Source organism: Grus americana, chromosome 8 (assembly GCF_028858705.1).
Source record: "Grus americana isolate bGruAme1 chromosome 8, bGruAme1.mat, whole genome shotgun sequence".
Lineage (NCBI taxonomy): Eukaryota > Metazoa > Chordata > Aves > Gruiformes > Gruidae > Grus > Grus americana.
The window spans coordinates 12,798,594-12,812,073 of NC_072859.1; the positions used below are offsets into that span (position 1 = coordinate 12,798,594).

The 13,480-nt window shown below is 38.1% G+C and overlaps 1 protein-coding gene across 3 annotated transcripts in view; it reads left to right on the forward strand.

The window, feature by feature from the left end:
• VAV3 (vav guanine nucleotide exchange factor 3) overlaps positions 1 to 13,480 on the forward strand; it is a 210,471-nt gene that overhangs the window by 140,085 nt on the left and 56,906 nt on the right. For 2 of the 3 annotated variants that reach the window (XM_054833521.1, XM_054833519.1), the window contains exons 17-18: positions 2,523 to 2,623; positions 10,920 to 10,942. In XM_054833521.1, coding sequence (XP_054689496.1) covers positions 2,523 to 2,623; positions 10,920 to 10,942 — 124 coding nt within the window. The remainder of the gene's footprint in view (positions 1 to 2,522; positions 2,624 to 10,919; positions 10,943 to 13,480) is intronic. The other variant, XM_054833520.1, reaches the window with a different exon arrangement.

Sequence of the window (13,480 nt, forward strand, 5' to 3'; positions counted from 1 at the left end):
TGGCTAGCTGGTTACCTAAGACAGACAAGCCATGAAGTAATATGTAGTATTTGTGATTGTATTAGCAAGTTTTTATAATTAAATTTCCAAATATTAGGAGTGCTGTTAAAAGCTCAAAACCTCCAGATGCTCCCCATTTATCAGAAGGCTGCTTTATCATGATTCTTTTGTAAGACTTGCTTGATTTAATACAGCAGTTCCTGTGTAAGAGTAAACGACAACCATTTTGTACAGTTTTCACTACTATGGCTGTTCAGTGGGTCCTGTTGCTGTAGACTTGCAGTCACAAGAACAGATGGAATATTTTTTTCAGAAAGTCAAGTGATACTGCTGCTCATAAATGTTTGATATGGGGAGGTTGCTTTGTGAGACAGAAAATAACTGTGAGGCATTAATAGGCCTTTCTGAACCAGAGATATGTAGGCAAATTGTAGATAGATGTTGCAAAGCTAGGTAAGAAATGCTAGCGGACAACTAATGCTTTCATGAACAAGGATTCGTAAGGCTAACTTACGCTAAGAAATTCTGTTTTCTGCCTCTCTCCTCTGAAACACACACGTGCTTGTACAGTTGTAGTTTCTCATTTGTTATTCGAGCTATCTTTTAGGAGCTACCTTGTTTTTTTGTAAATATGGAATGTCTGATGGTATAGAAGTATGTATTGTACCTAAATTTCATAGTCTAAGTTGGACATGCAAAAGCTTTGTAAACTTTGGCCAGTTCAGGTGCTCATGTTGCATGTTGTTGGTGTTCAGAAAAACATAGCCACAGCATTTTAGAAAGGGCATTTGAAGTATGGGTAGTGCTTTTGTTAAGCACAGGCATGGAATAAAATAACCTCGGGTATGTTCCTCCCGGTCATGTTTTTTTTTTCCTTTAGCAACCTTTTTCCTGAACAGTTAGACTGACCTGGAATTTCAGAGATTTTTTTCTTTTTTAGAGGATTCTTTCTTCTCAATACGATAATGTCTAAGTGACTAGAAGTGTGGTGCAGACGTGCTGAACTTAAAGACGGCACAGCTAATTTCTGAATTTGAAGCAGTATAGTTGAGTCATTGTGTCTCCGTTGCTGCACTAACTGCTGTTGCTGAGAAATGACTGTCTTGCTTTCAGGATGCAGCCCGCATGATGCTGCATTGTTTGGCATAGGCATGCCAATTTGCTCAAAGATAGCTTGGGTGTCCCCAAGTACTATCTTGTGGTATATAGATGTGCCACTGGATATCTAAGTTGTAATGAAAGCCTACTGAACTTAGGCTCATAAAGTGCCTAAATAACTTTAAAAAACGGATTGTAATTTTAGGCTTCCAAAATAAAGTAATGTGTAAATACTTGAAAAAAATCTGAACCTTAGTGACTAATTTTTAAGTGGGGATAAAGTCCTAGTCTTAGAAGCATCTGTAGTGAAGGATAATGTTATGTCCTGTACTTTTGTCTGGAGAATCTTGCATTCTTGTGTAGCAATAAGGAAGAAAAAAAGAAAAATGGAAGACTGCATAAAAATATTTTTATACTTTCTACTTATTGGTCTTTAAGTTTTTGTATTCCTATACTTAAAAATACTAAGCTTCTGAATTTAATTAAAAATATGTTTCATCACTAACAGTCTAGAAATTGCTGTAGTAAATAGCAGTTGCTGTACATTTGTTCAAGTTTAACTTATTCAGTCCTGTGTTCTGTATGAGACACCTGATTTTCCTTTGAAGCTGAAGGTGTCATGTTAGACTAAGATGCATAATCACTTCAAACAGGTCATGGTAATCTTGGAGACAGACAAGTCTAGTGTGGAAGGGAACAAGATACATCAGTAGATGGAACTCATACAGTTGCTCAGAGGTACATGTAAAAAACTGTTTCCCTGTTAGCCATTCAGTGAATCGTACCTAAGAGAAAAGCTGTGCACAGATGTGAAAATAAATCAGTTTCCTCAGACTCAAATTCAGATTCCAATTCAGTAAGGGGAATTGGAGAACATTTAGAGTAAGGAAAGTGACTCCTTATTTAGCAGCTCTGAATATTAACTAAAGTGTACCCAGATATCTATCTTATTTTTTTTCTTTAAAATGAACAAATTTAAATTCAAGAATATTTACAATATAGCCTATAAACTTGTTAACGCTTAAACACATACTTACACTTAAAACTCTCTTGAAATGGATCTTATTCTTCATGGTGTCTAGGCAAATTCTTGTTGAGATGAAACAAAGTGTAGATAGTGCAGGATAGATATGTAATAGTACCATTTCAAGTGTACTGTGCCAAAGTTGCTTTGGGCTAAATTGAAATGGAGATTGTTATTCTACTAGTAGTCCAGAAGAACTATCTGGTTGTGATTTTGAAATGGCTAGTAGTAATGAAAAGTAGATGAGCTGCTTGTCAGTTGTCACTTTTTCTTGAGCCTTTAAGGACTATCATTATGCAGAACAGCAAATGACTTCTAATACCTTCTGCCATGTCTCTTATTTTCTTTATGCATGGAATTTATCACCTCTAATGTATCACTACCTAATTTTATTTTACAGGGGAACATTTTATCAAGGCTATTTATGTTCTAAGTGTGGAGCTGGAGCACACAAAGAATGTTTAGGAAGATTAGACAATTGTGGCAGAGCTAATTCAGGTGGTAAGTCACTTTTATTGTTGGAATACAATTTTTAATTAGGACATAAAACTTGCTAGATATAATTAAGGTTTAATTTACCTCTAATTTGTGTTTATTGTAACATACATACTTGTGAAACTACCATTTATAAGCACAATTAGAATTGCATTTAGAATTCATAGGGATTTTTATTGCTACTAAATTGAAATGTTTGAAAGCAGGAAAGAACTGTTATAGGTCAAAACCAATTTCTTCGTCAATGTCGTGTACAACAGGGAATTGCTCTGATTTTAATCGAAGACTGCTCATATGTAACACCTACTGTACAGCATATCATCTATCATCCTTGTGGTTCTCCCTTTATGTCTATGCCAATTTTCAAATGTTTCTCTCAGCTCCTAAAGCTGTTTGTGTTGCCTCAGCTTCCTCTTTGGTCTCTCTGGTTTCCATGGTTTCTGTCTGCTCACAATATTCAGAAAAAGGTGATTGATTGGCACTCTACTTCCAACATCTATGGACCATTTTTTTTCCTCCTTCTCTAATCGATTGCTGCACTCTGAGTTTCTTCCCTGTCCGTTGTCATTTTGCACTTCCCCTATTCTTCTGCTCCTTGGGACCTTACAGACTCTTTTGATTTCAGCTACCATGTGGTCTCCCTCAGATGACTTCAAATTTGGCCTCTTCCCTTTCTACTTAGTATTGTATCTGTAATTCTGTCTCTGACATCTTCTGGATCTCCCACTGCTAGTGCCAAATGTTAGATCTTGTCATTTGCTCCCCTTCCCTTCCCTGAACCTATTCAATTGGTGGCAGTGAGTTTGTTACACTCCAGGGAGCTGGTTAGATAACTGCAGTGCCATTTTTGACTCTTCCTTCTGCCCAGGTTCTTAACTATTCTTTTGTCTTTCTAGAGATAATTTGGTGCTGATGGGGGGAACAACTGACACACCCCCACCCCCGAATTTTCTTCCCCATTAATATGTTTGAATTCCTGTTGTTGGAATGTATTTGAAAGAGAAGAGCCACAGGAACACATGATGACTTCTGGGAAGTGTAGTTGTGTATGTTGGGGAAGTTTCTAATTGTCCTTCTCACTTCCATAAAACCTTCCCAGAATTATTCCATAATAGTGTGTGAAGTTTCTCAAGTCTCACATATCTCACATAACCTACTGCAATCTCCTCCACTGGGTTATTTTCTTTTTGACTTTACTATCTACAATCTCTGCAAAATGCTCTTGCTGAGATAATCTCTCTCCTACTAATTGAATTACATGATGGCTTCATCCACTGCTCTTCACTAAGCTGCTGCTTCAAGATTTTGGTTCTAGCTTTTGGTCCTTTCAAATTTTGTATAAGCTTGTTTCTGTCTTTTGTCCCTGTTTGTATTACTTCCTGACTTCCACTTGGCTTTTGGGTCACTGTGTTATTTGCCTGCTTTATTCTTTCCTGAAATCATCAGGATGACAGGTACTGACTTCTGCTGCAGCCAGTGAACTTTATTTTCTCAGTTGTTTTCCTATATTGGAGATCTTCAATGCTATCTTCCAAGTCTGGGCTTTTTAAAAATAACCTTTTGTAGATCTGAAAACCATACAAGCAATCACAGTAGTTCTCATTGAAATCCCTTTGGAACACTTTTTTTTTTTTTTTCGCTAGAACCTCCTACAGATACTCTAAAGAAAATAAATATTTAAAATTATGTTAAAAATTGAGTATTGAAAAGCAATTACATTTGAATTTAATACAGTAGAAAAACACATACTGTTCTTGACTAGAGCGCTATCTTCTGTGGTATAAAACCACCCCTACTTCTACTTTTTCTTTATTTTGCACCTTCTGTTTTAATTACTTTTCGTAGTTTTTATTTTAATTGGATAGCTGGCACCCCAGGAGGCAGGAGCTTGTCTTTCTATTCCTCTGTAAAGATCTGTGGACGCATATGGTACAATGTGTATCAGTAAGAATGACCATGAATGCCTAGATAAAACAAGGTCTGATTTCTTGCCGTTTTCCTGCATATATACTTAAGTAATGCTGTGCACTTGCTAGAGGGAACAAAATAAAGAAAAAAAAAAAAAGCCCCCACATTTCTGCTTCTTTGTAAGTGGAATAAATTATCCTTTTATGACTTCAAAGGAACAGAATGTTAGTTTGGATTTTACTTTAAATCATCACCCTGATTTTTGTAAAATGATACTTACTGTACTGAGTCTTTCTTTAGTGAAATTGTAAGCAATTGAATTTTTTGATACTGTTTTGTGTTACATGTTTAGCTTACATCCAGGTGTTCTGTCCTCTCTTCAAACTTCTCTTTCTCAGTCTATTTTTCTTCTATGCAAAGGCTCACAGGTTTCTGTAGCTCAAGTACAAGCTAGAAGGGTTGTGTTATCTTCCACCCTCTCATGAGGCAGAATGACAGGAGGTGCTAGGCTGTAGCTTCCCTACAGCTGGCTCTGAGACCAGGTCATAGCTGCAAAAACAAACTCTAAATTACCATTCTTGCCATGCTCCCTCTTGCTCTATGAATGAATAATTATGGAAAAGACAAATGGTTTTTCCCACTTTGCTGAGAATGCATCCTTTCTCCACCTGATGAAGGCCTTTGGCCAATGAGTGGGAAGAGAAATGTTAAGAATTTTCTCTACTGTTTTCCTTTTTTACTCTTTATTTGTTTTTTTCAATGAAAGAAGTGTTGATTGAGCAGTACTGCCCATTCATAATGTGCACAGAGTAAGGAAAAGTTTAAGGAGGAGCTTTACCAGTTCCTGCTTCCCCATATGGTCCTGAAAGGGATGAGCCAATTCAGACTCTTTTAAATACTGTTTTGTGCAACTTGAGCATGAATGATTTTCTGGGGCTATGTTTTCACTTTTCCAGAGCTATGCTGAGAAATGAGGTCTCCCATAAGTTATCTGCCATGCCTGCTAAGTTACGAAGTGTTATTAAAGGAATGTAGACACAAAGATATGTAAAATTCAATATTTTCACTGCGTTTTGTGGAAAATGTATGCTCTACATGCACAAAATTCTAACATAGTTTTAATTTTGAGGCTTTTCCTTTTGAAATCTTTAAAGAAATGAATTTATGATAAATTTAATTTTTCTAGTGGTGTCATTTGCTGCTCCTGTGGGAAACCCGCAAAGGTGGCCTGAGAGTGCTATTAGATAAGAAATTGTGTAGCGTAGCTGGAATGCTTCAATAGTAGCAAAATGCCTGGAACATTTATTGTATTGCTGTGGATTTCTTTTGTTTCTAGGGGACTACTACAGCCTTTTTCACAGGATATAAAACACAGGACATGAAACACAACCATCCTTTTAGGAAACTGGACATTATTATTCCCTAGTCATGTGGTATTAGTTGTCACCACAGACATGGAATATATATATGTGTGTGTGTGTGTGTATATATATATATATGGCTTGACTGACTGCTTCTAGATGATAAATTACTTTATAACTTCTCATGAGCTCTTATTAGCATACTCTTTGAATAGTCTTAAAGTTTTTTAATTATCTTTTCATAAGGGGAACGTTTTCTATGCCTGAAGTAATTTTCATGACCATTCTGTAGACCCTTTCTGTTTCTAGAAGTCTATTTGAAAAGAGGTGATCAGAATTCAAAGCTCTGCAATAAGAATATACCATTAGTTTCTTAAAGGCATTTGAATTTTTCTCAGTGTTTTCTGTTTTTGTACAGTTTAAGACTTTGTTTTCTTTTTAGACCACTGAGCAGATGTTTTTGCTAGCCTTTCTGAAATGATTCTTGGAACCTCCTTGAGTGGATTATATCCTTTTATATTTCCTTCCAAGTCACAGTTTGTGAAAATTCAAAAGACAGACATCCAAAGACAGAGGAAACCTTTAGAATGACAAATTTAATAAGTGTCAGATTTAGATGATACACTTACGAGAGAAACATTGACAAAATCTGAAGATAAATTGCTGTGTTGTCAAGCTATGCCTTCTATGCAAACATATGCCAGCTCTTCAGATGTTTTGCTTCAAAGAAGGTCAATTCAACAGACTGTAGAAGTTGCAGCGATAAAAGATGCAGAGTTAATCACTTGAATTAATAAATAGAACAAAATGTCTGTGTTTAGCCCTTGGGGTTTTTTTTATTGTTCCTGCCCTTGTTGCTGTAAATCGGCAGTGCTGGTTGAAGTCTTCTGTGCTCTTTTTTGTCGTTATTGATTTAACTTTTTTCCCCTGAAATCCTGCCCTGTACATGCTCGAGTCGTCCTCTGCGTTTTCATGTAGTTTGCTTTTGTGCCCTATCACTTCATTTTTCTGTGACTTGAAATGCCCCCTCTTTTTTGATAATAGTCTGATGAACTCCTTCAAGTCTGATTGTACAGCCTTAAACACAAGGCCCTACGAAATCCTTAAACACAAGAATTACAAAATAGATGCACATATTTCTCTGACAGGTTCATTTATAAGGACAAATGTGGTATTCTTTGGTGGCTGATGTGGAGGTCTGCTCTTCCCTTTCTACCTCTTCCAGCTTCTCACTTCTGTGCCTTATTTCAAGGCACATGACAATTCCACTTATCTGGTGATGCTCTCCCACTACTTGGAAGGGTTTTTATTTGGGAACGGTTAAGAGTGGGACCTTTGGTAAGCGAGCATGAGTAAGACACACCTTCAGTAGACAAAGGGAGAAGCTGTCTCCCTGATTATTCCCACGTTCATTGTCCAGGTTGTTCTGTGGCCCTTGCAATTTCTGAAGAGGTTCTCAGGATTGATAAAACAGTATCACTCTGCCCAGAACTTTCTGCAGAACTCCAGTCTGTTTCCTAGTCTAAAGCAGCAGAACTAACAATCCATTTCTATTGCCAGACTGGAATTTTTCCAAGTCCATCCAATTATATCAAGTTAAGTATTCTCAGGGAAATGTTTGCTGGTTCCACAGACTACAGAATATTTCAATTAGATGAACCTCCAATAATGGTTCTAGAATCTGAAAATGTTTTGAATATTTTAAATACAGTGCCAAATCCACAAAACTTTCTTCTTTATATCTCTGTTCCCAGGGAATGTTAGAAGCATCTCTCATCAGGACATAAACGGATTAGAAAAACATTAACTGGGCATTTTAATAGTAATTTTTAGTTAACTTATGCATGATTCCTTTCTCCTTCAGATAATTCCATCTGAAAAAGTACTATGTTTCCTTAGGTGGAAAAGAAGTTTCTTCAACTGTGTGATGAACTTGAAAGAAAATGCCACCATATGAATGGGTTAAGTTTAGAGTTGCTTTCATATGGTAACATGCATGCCCAATAATATAGTCCATGTTGTTTAGGTAGTTGTTGCTTGCAACAGCACATTGGAGATTATTCATAAAAAGCATGTGTTTTTGACATCTAAAAAGAAACCAGCAGCTTTCACTGTTCACCTTTTTGCTGGCTTGATCAATAATTGTAGAATTGCTGGCTCTCCTCCAAACCTATCATGTCAACAGCATTGACAAGTAAATGCTCAAATCCGGGAACGTTCATTGGAGTTATGCCACTTTTTATTTAACTGCAACAAAGGTAGAGCTGTATTGTTTAACTTACCATCCTTGCTCAACCTGAACAAAAGTCACTTGGGGACTTGATACTTTGTGCAGAACCCTCACTATGGTATTTCTAGGTCACAATTTGCTTTTCTTCTGATTTATGCAATGACTGGCTAAATGAGCAGAATGGAACAGATAGTCCCACAACTTCTTCAAAGTGGCTTACTTTATACTTCCTGCATTTTAAATATTTTGAATTTTCTTTTAAAATAGGAAGGTGAGTAGTTTACTACATATCCTTTTTATTTACTCTCTGTTTAGTTAGCGTGTAAATCCAGCTGCTCTGTTGCATCCCTAAGGAGCAGTTTATTCCCATTTTCCGATCTGTGCTCCCTCACTTATCGAGGCCAACTGCTGCTCCTGTTGCTTTTGTAGTAAAATATAATTATCAAAGTGTGGCACAATGGTATCATGGTCTCAGTGAATAAACAAAAAGCCTAAAAATTGTGTTGAACTATGGCAGTAAAGGTAGCTTGCTGTCAGAACTGTGAACTCACTCATTTGATAATTTCATTGGCACATTGGTGATAAGCAGGAACTTGAATTAAAATTGTCATGTGTAAAATATCTGCTGGTGGATACCTCAGACATTCATTTTTTTCTAAAAACAGAAATCAATACAAATGAGGTTTTTTGCTCTCGTACCTGTGTAACATTTGGAAAAAAGATCTCTCATGAGCAAATCACATAATGCAATATGGATTATTCTGAAATACTGGAATATTTAAATTATACTGAAATATAAGACAAGCCTAAGTCTTATTTTTTGAATTGGCTTTTATATGGCAATACAGATATTGGATATTTTTCTATTCCTGAAGTGTTAATAGTGAAGTCACAAATGGCATTTTGGTCTGTCAGTGTTGGCAATGTTTTGGCCTTTTTAAATTTTTTTTTTTTATTTAATAAACACCCCTTCCTTTAATGAAATTATGCAAATTATCAGGAGCATTTATTACCTTCCTGTGTAGTGGTGTCTTAAATTCAATTATTGAAAGTTAATCACTGAGTTTCTTAATTATTATAAAAAGTATTGGGATGCTTGCAATCACCAAATGGAACTCATTCATCTGGTTTTGTTTGGGGTAGTTCTTAGAGGTAAAAGTGATATTCAACAGCAACCATTAAAAATCAGATTCATTCATTCCTAGTGGAGGATAGAATGATATTTCCATTTCATTTTTTTGATAAGAGATCTGTTGAACTAAATATAGGCCATTTAAAAAAAAAAACCAACCCAAGTCTAGACTTGAAGTTTTGGCCCCCTCTGCAGGTACTTACCTAAATGACTGACTTCCCTTCACTGGAAGCCATTTGTAATGCTGAGGTGAAATATTCAAAAAAAGATGATTTTATTCAGATTTTGGCAAAATTCTGAAAGGCGTATCAAATTGTGAAAGTAAATACCCAAATTCTATTGAATTTCAGCCGCGTTTAAGCAACTAATTCCCTCAGGCTCCTCGGTAGTCTACCTGCCTCTCCTCCTTTGGGGCGGGCTTATTTTTCTTCTCTTTGCTCACTGTACAAATGCAAATCAATACTTTTGGAAAGTTTATAATCATAAAAATGTTTTCTGTGGATGACAGATGATGTGCCTTTGGCGCACTGCATGAGACAGGAAGCGGTGCCTGAAAGCATACGTGAGGAGAGCGCTCTGTGGTAAACAGGCTGTGCCTCCCTGGCCCGGCCCAGAGTCCTCAGCTGGCGTGCTCGGTCTCAGCATGCCTTATCATCTTTGCATAAAATGCTAGAAAGCCAAAGACTTTTTTTTCCCACGCTTTACTGTTTAATGTAACTTTTTTTTTAGCAGGGTAGATCTACTTGCAATTAAGGCTTTTCAGTTGATTTACTGTGAATATGGCTTACTGTTCACAAGCTATTTCAGTAAAAGGTTTCACAAGTACAGACCAAGCATGTGCAGTAAGTGCTTTGCCTCCACAGCGTGTGCAGTCCTAGAGCGCGCGTGCAGGTAAATACAGCTGTGTGTGCTTTGATAAGGCACCGAACCAAAATCTAGAGAACACCCAAATATCTGTTATCCAATTAGACATTCAAAGAAAAATGTAAAAAAAATACTCCTTTTTGTGTTGTGTACTGTGGTGTGATGTGTGTGTGCAAAAGTATTACTGTCTTGATGCAGTCCTGATCTCCCACAGGACTATTTTTTTTCCCTTCAGTTTTAAATAGAACAAGGAAATTCATAGCAAAAGAGGCAAATTAAACACCAATGACTTCAGAGTCTGTGATACAGTAATGCAATGCTGAATTGAACTTAAAGATGCGAAATACAGAACATTTTGAAGCTAAAGATATACATCTTATCTTGATATACGTAAGCATGCTATGAAATGACAGAGACAAGAAAAGGCGTAAACTTGACTTGCAATGAAGACATGTAGCTTTTGAATTCCCAAAGCGTCAATACTTGTAAAATATTTTGAAACATTCTAAAAGTTGATAAAGCTTAGCAGACCAGCTTGCCATGGCACTGCTGGAAGGTGCAGCGTCACTCGGGGCCAGGAGCCTGTCCCAGCGGCCGGGCGCTGCCGGGCAGGGCCAATGAGCGGGGAGGGGAGCGCAGCTGGGTTTGCACAACAGGACCTGGCGGAGCCCCGGCAGCTGCAGGTATCAGGTAGCGAAAGAAGGGAGCAGCGTTTTCTGTAATGCAACGCAGCACAGACTGACATTGCTATAGAAAAAGTGTACAATTTACAATCGCCAATAATGCCAATTTTTACTTACGTTTCAGAACATGGGAACCTGAAACATGAGGTAAGGATTCGTTTTCTTCTGCATGTAATGTTTGTTTTGTTGGTGACATAAGAGCTCCTTATTTACTTTGTGCATGTGCTGCTGGAGCAGGTATGTTTTTCTTCTGTTTTTAACAACACATTTCTGTAGAGTGATGGAAAATAGAAGTTCTCTAAGAAACAAGGTATTCATAATTAAATATACTCTGTTCAAAGTGTGAGTTAATTTTCAGTTGATATGGCTTAATGATGAGAGCACTGGAAAGGGGTGGAGATGTGTTTAAGTTACAGGTAAAAAACATACATTGCTTCATAACTGATCCTTACTGTTCCTAGACCAAATCTGGCAGTAGAGTTAAAAGTAATTTTTTTCTTTTTTTTTAATGCTAGTGAGTCCTGCTGGAGTAACACGCTAGTGTACCAAGCTGTGCCGTGCCAGACTGGGTGATGAAGGATTGGCAGGGCAGTATTTGCCTCTTCATGTAAAAAGTCTTTAGTCACAGAGCTATCCAGTGGTTATGGAGTTTATAGAATCTGGGGAGAATGGTAAAATGGCTCCTGTACAGAGGAGCTACTGTGGTGCATATCATGTACCTTGCCGTCAGCCCAAGAAGGTTGCAAGCTGCCCTGGGTTATTTTCTCACCAGCTCCTGGTGCCTTTCCCCTGAAGTACAGAAGGGCACGACACTGAGGTTTTGTCTGCCAGTTCTGACAGGAGAGAGGCAGCGCTTTAAACGTGGACTGTGATAGTTTTTAGCATCTATTTTAGATCAGAAGTTTATGGTAATTTGCTTAAATGACACATCGACTATGAACACTGTACGAGCGTGTATGTTACTTCTGTGTTTGGTGCTATCACTAAAAAAAAACGGGTAACAGAATCAGCAGGATGTTACTGCTGACGCGACGGGTGCAGGGGTGTCGTGTGCAGGACTGACCGCACCTGTGCTCTCTGATGTTTGAGCTGTTTCGGCGTTGCTGTGACCCGAGATGGTGGCGGGGGCTAAGTGAGGGGAGCCCTGGCACCCCGGCGAGCTCTTTGGCTATGGGCCTCAGGCGGGTGTGGGCCGCAGCAGGGGAAGGGCGAGGTGGCCCAGGAGCAGCTCCAGGTGAGGAGGGGGCTGCGCTACCACAGACTGTGCTGGACCCAAGACGCTGCTGCCTGCCCGCTCTGCTCTCCTCGTTGCTCCCTCAGCCGTGCTGCCTGGCCACACGCTGCCTGGCTTTTTGTGTCTCTGCCTAGAAATGCCTGCAGAGTAAGGGCACTCTAAAATCGGGAAGCTGCGTCGTGGCCTAACAGTCTCCCAGAACTGCAGCTGACTGGCACTGCTGGGGAGTTGTAAACACATCACTTACTGGGCCTTGTGGAAAAGGTTGCCAGGCTCAGTAAAGCTAACTGGTCAACGTACTGTGGTTGGATGGAGAAAATGGGTTTACTGGTTGTATCTAATCCCTCCTGCTCCTTGGCTTCTCGCTCCATAGCTTGATTCGTAAATCTTTTTTCGTGAGGAAAAAATGACTTACTTTCTGGAGCTATTGATTTGCTATTGACTATTGAGTTGATCCAAAACGTTGGGATTGCTTTCATAAGTGCCTGCTTTAATTCTCTCTGTGCGGAAGGAAACTTGAGCATAGATGAGGATCTATCATTTTGGAAAACAGGGATTTAGATTTCATACCAGTAATATAATAAAATCTACTGGTACTGCAATATATTTTAAGAGTTTCGAGCATGTTTTCATACAGCTCAAGAATTATTTCCTTTAAAATTGTTTTCCGTCCAGTCCTTTGGTGTATATCACTTATGTTGTCACAGAATTATTATTTTTTTTATTTCAGTTAAACATTTCTGTATCTTCCTTTGTGCTTGCTTTTCCCGCTCCTGCCCCTTTCCCTCTCTTGTGTTGTTCTGCAGTTACTTACCACTCTGCATCAGTCCTTATCAGCAATACAGCCTCCATTTAAAAAAAAAAAACTAGGATATAATTGGGCCTTTTGTTCTTATTCAGTAGTATTACCTTCATTGTAGCAGTAGTTTCAAATTTTTCTTCTTTCTACTGCAGATGAAATGAAAAGTACATCCTTTCTTTAGAGTTGTAGGGTACAGAGAGAGTATGTCCAAAGACTGAAGAGTTTGAAAGCTGTTTTTAAAACAAACTTTTCATTTTGCCAGCTTGCTGCAGGGCTTAGTGATTTGGTTGCGCCTCAGGTTACTGCTTTCTGGCTTGCCTCGGTGTGTGTCCTGCATCAGCTTATATCAACTGCAAGTAAATTGGAGCAACTTAATTGTTCCCTTTGTCATGCAACATGCTTTTCTCTGCTTGGTTTGATTAAAAAATAAATAAATGCATGAACCTTCATGCAAGCTACCAGTTAAAACAAGTTTGCAAAAGCAGATCAGTACTTCACAGATACACGTTATTTCATGTTGAAATTTTCAGGGATCCATATTAAGTGCCTTGGAGTATAAAATACATAATTTTTTTTTTTTTTTTTTTTTTTTTTTTTAAGAAAAGCCTCAGTCTTGTCAGAGAGTTTCTGATTTCACACAGGTCTGGTT